We start from the raw sequence: 9,980 nt of genomic DNA, 5'->3' as shown, positions 1-9,980 counted from the left end.
TATTAAATATTTTATATATATAAAATATACATATACATTTTTACATACACACATTTTTTAATGTATACAGAATTAAAGGGTACTTGATTACTTTAAAAGATATTTAAAAATATTTTAAATTTTTTTGAATATATTACTCAAAATTTTTATAGCTTTCAACAAGACTATAGTCTTGTTGAAAAGCCGAATATTTGACACTCGGAATACAATAATTTTATGATTAAATGAGTTTTGATTTCGTAGCATTTTTTATTTTGAAAATCATATTAAATTGTTGAACATTATTAAAAAGAAACAAAAAATATTTAAGAGAAGGATGAAATCAAAATTTTGATTAACGAAGACGGATAATTTAATTTACAATGAAATTGGTTGGGATGCAGATCTTAGTTAATTGATAATTCGGCCAAATTAATTTTCTGATAAAAATTTAAATTTACTGTGGCCAGCTGGCCCGGTTTTATTTTGCTATTATAATTATATTTAAATTTTGTTAAGAGTCAAGAGCTATACACCATTCAAATTCCCTTTTGAAAATTTTGAATATTCCAAATGTAAGGTTTTTGTAAGAGCTTTTGTAAGAACACATTATTTTCGTTCCAGAAAATTACCTACAGAGTTTTTACACATTACATCCAGACAAACCGATTTCTTATACAGAAATTTAGTTTATAATTCAATCTATTAAGGCAAAAACAGCCACTCCGCCGAATACAAATTCGTGATAAAACAACATATGTATGCTTATTATGTACGATCGAATCGATAACCAATTTTCAAATAATATGGTAACTCCGTACAATAAATATTTTTAAAAAAGTGTTGAAAAATAAGCGTGTACTGATATGGCAACACTCATTTTAAAATAAACCCATTGGCAAGTTCTGTCTAACCAAAGCAAGTTTCTTTTAATAAATAAATCTTCAATGTTGTGTTCATGCTGCAGACAAAATTGTAAACTAAAAGTGGATTACCGCATTTCTTACAAAATACCTTTTAGAATGTTACTGAAACATAAATACATTTATTTAAGTATGTTAGTGTATACTTGGTGTTTTATTGATTTTTAATAGACATCTCTTATACTGCAAATATAAAATAAAAGAACAAATCAATCACAATGACGATGACAATGTAAGAAGAACTTATCTTTCATATTACACTTTATTTGAATTTATAGCTGAGCTAAGATAAAAAAAACAAAAAAAAAAAAACTAAAAGTTTTCTCTTCTCTTTTCTTTTTTAGGTGTCACTCAAAATAATGCAAGAAAATCAAGGTGAGATTTTTAGTTTACCATTTTTAATGTAGAGCCAAAGTGTATATGACGACTGACGAGTGTAAAAGAAACAAACTAAAAAATTCAATCCACGTGCTGATGATTTTTAAATTTGTCATCTGTTTTCATTTTGATTTTTACCGTTTTGTTTGTTTTTGGCTTCTTTACTTATCTCTCTAATGTTTGTGTGTTGTGTTGAGTGTATTTTGTATTTACTTTCATCCCTTTTATGCTCATTGTATAGCTAACTGTACATGATTGTTTTTTTTTTATAAATAAGAGACATCTGTCGTCAGTTTATATTTGTTTATTTAATATTTTGTATTTTCTTTGTTGTTTGAATGTTATTTTTTTTTGTGTTTTACTATTATTTTTTGTTATTCAGTGTATTTATTTTCTTAGGAACCGAATGAAGGTTACGTATAGTCATTTTGTAGTACAATTTATTTTAAAATGTAAATTTTTGTTATTGATTTTATGGTGAAATTTTTAGTTGTTTTTTCTTTTATTATTGTTATTGGAAAGCTTATGGTTATCACAATCAGATGGAAAATGATTGAACAAATTACAAATTGAAGCAAGACAAGAAAGTGTTCAATGTTATAAAAACCTTTATATGAGAAAATATTTAATCTAAAAAAAAAAAACTTGAAAATTTTATTGTATTACTTTTACACAACAAAGTGAAATTGTATTTTAAGTGTACATTTTTATTAAATATTATGAATTTTAACAAGAGTTCTTCCATTTGTGTTACAATACTTTGGGATTTGTTACAATGCTGTGGCATTGAATTTTGAATAATACGTGAGTGTGTTTATATTTAAAAATTCTTAAAATTTTTTAGAAAATTTTTTGATAACATTGAAAGTAAAATTTTAAATTGAATACGTTTTTCGTTTTCTAAAGAAATATTAGACTACCATTGTTTTATAAATTGAAAGTAAGTGAAGAACGTCTGGTCCAAAATTAATTTACAAGTTTTTATGACAAATCAAAAGAAAGGCATATAAATGCATGATTCAAATACTAATATAATCTACTCATAAAATTGTTTTGTATGCCGAGAAAATGAAAAGGCAATTCGAATTAAAGGGCGAGAAAAGATAGGTGCCGATTACGTTAATTCTATGCAACACGTGTAAATTTTTCCTAAGATCTGTTTGAATTTTAATAATTGCCGTAATATTGAACTATAGTGTTGGTGAGGTTGGAAAATTGTATAGAATTAAAAATTGTTTTAAATTTAATTTTTGGATTTATGTGGCAGTAATCGAAATTATTTTATCAAATCAATTTACCTTATTGCAAATGTAGCTCTGTTACAAAATGCATTTATGTGAAATTAACAGTGTAATATGAACAAGATATTTTTGAAGTCCTATAGCAGCTACTGTAAGAACTTATGCAACAAAAACAAAATTTTTTATGAATATCGGCCTAATTACTGAAATTATTTTTGATAAAATTTCAACACTGTAAGCCATACAGCTTCCGAGATGAAATTAAATTATTTTGAGAGTTATATGGCACCTATCGAAAAAACTTTTACAATTAGAATAAATTTTGTTAGAATAGACATGTTCTTTACTCTCCACAAACAAGGCAAAATTTAGTGTCTATGTGCAACTTGCAGTAAATAAGACATTACTGAATTATTTTTAGGGTTGTGTTACAGCTATTTAAACCGGTGTTTTAATAGAAAACACTTCAAGCTCCAAACGCTTGGAAATCTGGGAAATTTTATCTTACAATAAGAATTTCAAGAATAGGTACGTCATTGAAGACAAGTCTCTAATTTTAATAGAAATTTTCAAAAAAAAACACACATAATGTACATTACTATGTACAAACATATATTGAACTTTAATTTGAATGTGTTTTTCATATATTGAACTTTAATTTGAATGTTGAATGTGAATGAATTGAAATAAAATTTTCAAATATTCTTGTACAGCAAGCATAGGCATCTTATAGTTCAATGGCCTCCCAAAAGATACAAAACACAAAACAAAAAAGGAAAATTTTATTCTTACTTAAAATTTATTAAAAAGTTTTAACATGCCACTCTCCTTTCAAAATAAAGATAGAATTTTCCTTTTTTTCTGTTAAAAAACACAAATGAAAAGAGGTTCGGAATGAAATCAATTTATAAATTTTAAAGTTCAACTTTCTTCAAATATACGAGCAATCTATAATACAATTGAGACTGGAAAGTTTTCTTTATCGAAATTTTTTTCGGAAAAAAAATTCTTTTCTAATAAAATTGATAATTTGGAAAATAAATAAAAATTACAAAATTCAAAAATTCAAAAAAAAAAAAAAAAATTTCCGAACTAGTCAAACGGAAATAATTAAATTTATATTTTCTTTTTCTATAACTTTTAAATTTAAATTTCATAAGAAAATTTTCATTTAATTTAATCTTTAGTATTATTATTGGTCCATCTTGGAATTCAAAAATTACGGACTGAATGTAACATTTGATTGTGAATAAAAATAATTTTTTTATTGAAGGGTTTTTGGATTTTTCAATTTATGAATAAGATTCGAGCTCTCCAAACGTAATATGTAAAGATAGATTAGCAACTTTTGCTTGTGTATACAACCTTAACCTAGTATCTATTATGTAGTTAAATCTTATGTGACTAAAATGAAGAGATGAGTTGTAATTATTGAATTAACGTTTTTATCATTATAAAATCGAAAACTCAGTTCCTATAAGATAAAAGTTTCATTTGAATGTTGGAGTTCCCAAATAATTTAAAATGCAGTATACCATAATTAAAAATTTAGCAATTTTACTTATCTGGGTTTTAATACCGCGTTACTATATTTTGGAAGTTGAGTTTTTTGCTCTACTAAAGAATTGATAACGATTCAAAATATAAATAATTGATTATCTTATTGGAACACTTCTTTCATTTATTTGGTTCGCTACAACCTCAGTTAAAAAATTTCTTACAATACAAATAATTTAAAATCCTACACTTTTATTCCTGAAATTTTGTTGAACTTTGTATTAAATAAACAATATATACCTTATATAATATATAGGCATAATACCTCCTATATTTAGGCAATTTATTTTACCTCAATAGTTCATTGAACGATGTTATGTTTACAAAAGAAACAATACGAGTAGTAGGGAAGCAAAAAATTATTAAAATATTAAAATTAAATTAATGAGTAAAAAAAAATTTTCAACTTAAATAAACAAGATATTGAAATTAATAAACACATTATACTGGTAATAAATACACTCATACATACTTGTATACATTACGTTATGTACAGGGAAAATTATAAAATTAAAAAATTAAAAGAATCAATTAAATATCAAATGATTCGAAATGAAAATTCATTGAGTTACAAAAAACAAATATTCCGGCAGTAAAAAATTCAATTACATTTTAATGAATTTCAATGAAATTTACAAAATTCCTGATAAACAAAAATTATTTTTTTGTTCCAGAATTTCATCAAATTTGTTTGTATTTTAAATTGGAAATTTTTACTTTAAAAAATATCCTGTTTTTATGGAATGAACATTTGAGTATTATTCTAAAATTATTCTGATTCTTAATTTATAAAATAAAAATGCCTTGTAATTTGTTCTATTTCATTAAATAATTTAATTTAACATTAATAATCTATACAGGTACAGCCATTAAAGTCTTTTTTATTAAACAAAATGCCTTAAGTTAAGAATGTAAAATATTAAATAGTCTACATTATCTTTTGTGAATTTCAACAAAATGTGGCCAAGTTTTAATTTCATTATATAAAGCATCACCGGGACATTCAGTATCCCTAACTTGTCGATGACCATGTAAAATATAATCCCATTTTAAATTTCCTTTAAAAATACCATATTGAATTAATTTGTGTGCAGCTTCTAACATTTTTGGTGAAGGTAATATTGCTAAAAAAGGAATTTAAACTTATGTAAAAAATATTTTCAAAAATTAAAAAACTTCTGAGCACTTACTTCTGTAATCACCAATAAAAACGATTCCAATACTTTTATCATTATAGCCAGGTGCATGAGCTCCAACAACATTAAAACCTCTACCTTCATATATTTTACCATCACCACCAATTGCAAAACTATATCCTATATCATCCCATTGACGATCATTTTGATGAAAATCTTGTATCCATTGCATTGCTTTTATGCAATCATTTGTTGTAAAACAAGCCTCTGGTATATACGTATGATGTATAATTACATGTGTTAATTGGTGTGGTATTACAGTACGACCTTTTGGTGGTTTTGCTTGCCATTGGCTACGTGTAATGATCTCTAAACTAGAAACAGCATCTAAAATTTAAATTAAAAGGAAAATTATTAGTTTTTTTATTTAAGTATTTTTTTTTTCTTTTTAAGAAGCGTATTGTAAGCACTAAGATTCGAGATATTGGCTCGAAAATGATTTATTCAATTTTATGATTAAGTAGTTTAAAGCGAGTTTGTTGATGATTTTAAGTTTTTTCCTCATTAATACTATCCTAAGATTTGAGAAGGTTTCTTTCACAAAAATTACAATTAAATCTTTCCAAATTGTTTGCTATTCATAATATTAGGCCAAATTTGAACAAATTTCTGAATAAACAATTAATTCAATTCAAAAGCATATTGTTTAAATAATCATAAGATTACTTAAATTTTAAAATCTTTTAAAAAAAACTCTTGAATTTTAAATTATAATAAATTTTTTTTTTAAATATTTTCGGGGTCCAAGCAACAATTTTGATTGAAAGCTTACAAAATATTGTTTCCAAGTAGCAATATTGTACTAAAGGTATTGTGTGCGTTGTAAATCGTGAATAAATTAAATTCTATTACATGATGTACATGTGGTAGAAATACAATATACAATTACAACACTAAATGTCATAACAGTATACAAAAGCACCTATTTTACTCTGTATTTTTAATGAATTATTAATAACAGTACTTTAAATACAATGTTATTCTTACCACGTTGTTGACCTTAACACGATAACTTATTGTAGCATAAAATATTCGCAAGGGAAATTCCCTCATCAATTTTGTGTCTACTAGTTTCATTTTCTCATGTACAAGTATGTACCAGGCACATAATATTGTACTTACATAAAAATACATACATATATACAATATAAATATTTTAGGCATGAATAATTCAAAAATTTTTTTAAACAAAAAATATAATTCCCCGGCTTTCCTGTATCAAAAATATTTCCATATTAAAATATTTCATTCTGCCTACATTATTATATCCACTTGTAAGATATTATTATGTACCTATGAGTATTAATTTCCTAGTAAATTTTCCATTGTACATAAATTTGTTGTATATGTATGTATATACCATAGGAATTTGTTGATATACATAAATTACATAGATCTATCCTACGGTATATGCAATTTTTCAAAATTTATGCTATACAAATGAATCAGAATTTAATTTTTGTTTCCTCAACATCGTCGTATAACTTTAGCAATAAATTCAGTTGTTTTGTTAACGCTTATCAGTTGTTCTTAATTACACTGACAGTTTAATAACAGAACATTTAATAATTTTAAACAACAGGTGTACATGACGCACAATACTCTATGTATTCTTGTGGTAGGTATACAAGGTTTTTGGATTTTTTAGTGTTTGTCAATTAAAGTGTCAATTTAGTTAATTATTATTATTAAAAGAAGGTGTTAATCTCTATGCTTAAATATAAAACTTGAAATTGAAAAAAATTATCTACAATCGTGACTTGACCAATTAAATTTTTATCAACAGCTTTAATAAGAATTAAAGGTTTACGAAAAATTAAAGGCACTGTTTCGTGAGAAATTTAATTTCAAAAGGTTGCTGAAATTACTGCATACGAAATAAGAAAAATTTTATTGTTATATGAAATTGAAACCAAAACTGTTATATGAAATTGAATGAGGTATGAATGAATTTTTGAATTATAAGAAAAAGAGTCTTATTTATGATTAGTGTAATATTTTTATTTAATTAATTATCACATTGGGCTTTGAAAATTTTAGGGTTTACAGCACATGAAAGAAAACTGAAAGCCTGAATTATTGGTATTTAAAGTTTACAATCAAATTTTCTACTAAATTAAGCAACAAATTTAATACTTCATTGCTCATATTAATTTCATTACTAGACTCACATTTTAGAGAGTTACCAGTGCTTAATGATTTTTACTCTTATATTATTTCCAGTTTTCCTTATAGCCTATTTTTAATTCAAAACAGAGGGAATATTTTTATTACCGACCGCATTGTATAAACAAAAAGGTAGGTGATGTGATGGTACGAAATTTTGGATGTCGATTTTTGGTGGGAATGCACGTCTCCATAATAGGGAAGCGTAAATAAACTACTTTTAGAGAGATGTCGGTCCGTCGGTCTGCCGGTCATGCGTGTATCTCAAGTTCGGCTGAATCAATTTTTAAAAAATTTTGTGTGAGCTTATTTTAGCTATGCACTTTTGGGATATATCAAACGTCGGAGATTGGACCTTCTTATACGGGCCAAATATACATTTTTGCGTATATAAAGAGAAATAATAAACCAATTTCCTTGAAACTTAATATTTAAATTCAATGTATTATAAGAATGAACTTGTAAATTTTTTGGAAAGAGCAGGGCTCGAAAATTGAACTGGGGGCCGATTTTACATTTTTTATCATATCTACGGAACGGATTGATAGAATTTCTTGAAATTTGATATTTGAGTTCTGGCTGTTAAAAAAACCGAAACTAACTGCTAACAAAGCTAAATTTTAAGAGCCAAATTTAAACTTTTCTAGGTATGTTAACTAAAAGCTTGCTAACACTTTTAAAATTGAAAGGAATTGTTTAAAATGCGTGTTCATAATCTTCTGTAACACTTTCACTAAACTAGGCAATATAAATAGCGGTCGGCTATGTGCTGACCACATCCGATTTTTTTTTCTTTAATTTTTGTTAATAGTACTGTTATACCGGTAAAGTAAAGTTAAAAAGTTAAATATTATGCAATATGTACAATTAAAATATCATAGTATGTTAAATTACAAATACCAAAAACAAATATTGTTTTTCACGATCTAGTCTGATTTTAGTAATAAACGACCGGTAAATATTAATTATTAATATCTTATTAAATGAAGTGATTCCCCTCATTTAATTACATTAAGTAAAGAAGCTGCATTGTAATACTTGTATTTTATAAAGTTGCATTTCATATAAAGGAATCAAATGTGACACTCAAATCCGGTTTAATTATTAAATTTAATACTTAATTTTTAATATTTAATAATTAAATTAGTTATTTGCAATGAATAGTCAACAAATCGAGTGTTTTTATAAAAATGTAATGTATATAGGTGATGTTAAGGTTAATTAATGTATGTACACAATGTTGTCGAGAATAATTTGTATCTGTTGACATATTAGAGATTTGCAATTTGAGTCATAAGCAATATTATTTTTTTGAAGTTATTTAGAATACTTAAGTAATATTAAGCTCATAATCAGACTTTTTTGAACTTTTAAGAAAAATGCAATAATGAGGCAATATCACAAATATAAGAGTCCTATAATAGTTATAAATATTATGGTTAACTCCATTATATAAAATAATATTTAAGAATTTTATTAGAATGCCTGTCATCGCAACTAAAATTTTTATGAAAATTAAAAATTAACATCACTTTATATAAAAATTATTGCACTTTGAGCTTTAATATTGCACGTTTCGATTTTTATTACATTAAAAAAACTATTTTCACTGATAAAATTCAAAAGTAAAATATTTACACTCACTCATAATGTTAGCTTAATCAGAGAGATCTTAAATTAATGATTACATGTTAAAGATTACACTAATTATGATTAATAAAATCACATTTAAAGTAATTAATTAATCTGTAACTAATTTCAAGTAAAGAAAAATAAAAATAATAACAAAAAAAAAATAATTACTCACTGGTTAAAATTACGATTGCAATGCAAACGTGCAATGACCTTAAATTTTTAATTGCCATGTTGTGTTTTTTTTTTCTGTATGATCAAATGATAATTAAGTATTACAAGTACGGTAATACGGCGGGAATTACGATTTTAAAAAATTTTTTAATAGAAATACGGGTTTAAAATTTTTTTTTTATTTTAAACTTTTACTTTTTCCGTGTTTACTGTTTTTTTTTTTTTGCCAACCGATTAATGTAGGTAATAATCTATTCAGGTTCACGTTTCAAATAATCATGAATTTTTAAAATTTTCATTAATTTTATTTATACTTATATATAAAGAAAATGTACTGTATATATATATAAAATTATTTATGAGAATAGAAAAATTTGTTATAAAAATTTTTTAAATGTAAAAATTATTTAATAATTAAAATGCTATCAGATATAGAGTCGCGCTCACTATTTTTGAATAAAAAATGATATTGAAAAATTTCAAGTGCCTTTTATAAATAACACTGATAAGAAAAATGAAATTATAAATTGGTGATTTTTTTTCTCTTTATTCTCTGATTATAAATTGATATAGAAATAATAATTATAATTAAATTAATTTCGTTAAGTATAACACTTATAACGCTTATTTAATTTATTTATTTATTTATAGGGGACTCTTAAGGAAATATTTTGTTTTTTTTATTACGTTAAGGTAGTCTTTGAACAATATAGGAACGTCATAATTTTATATGA

The 9,980-nt window shown here is 24.7% G+C and overlaps 1 protein-coding gene across 1 annotated transcript; it reads right to left on the bottom strand.

Annotated features, from left to right (window-relative positions):
• Positions 1-4,923: 4,923 nt before the first annotated feature.
• Positions 4,924-9,475, bottom strand: LOC129607890 (peptidoglycan-recognition protein LB-like). The gene is made up of 3 exons (XM_055519132.1): positions 9,248-9,475; positions 5,269-5,601; positions 4,924-5,202 (listed from the first exon to the last, which is right to left on the bottom strand). Exons 1-3 carry the CDS (start codon positions 9,303-9,305, stop codon positions 5,012-5,014), a joined length of 582 nt encoding a protein of 193 aa, XP_055375107.1. The 5' UTR covers positions 9,306-9,475; the 3' UTR covers positions 4,924-5,011.
• Between the last annotated feature and the right edge of the window lie 505 nt (positions 9,476-9,980).

The sequence above is a fragment of the Condylostylus longicornis genome, unplaced genomic scaffold, assembly GCF_029603195.1.
Source record: "Condylostylus longicornis isolate FDR11 unplaced genomic scaffold, ASM2960319v2 ptg000030l, whole genome shotgun sequence".
NCBI classification, from domain to species: Eukaryota; Metazoa; Arthropoda; class Insecta; order Diptera; family Dolichopodidae; genus Condylostylus; species Condylostylus longicornis.
Note: the sequence above shows the minus strand (reverse complement) of the source record. Positions and strands in the feature narration are given on the sequence as shown.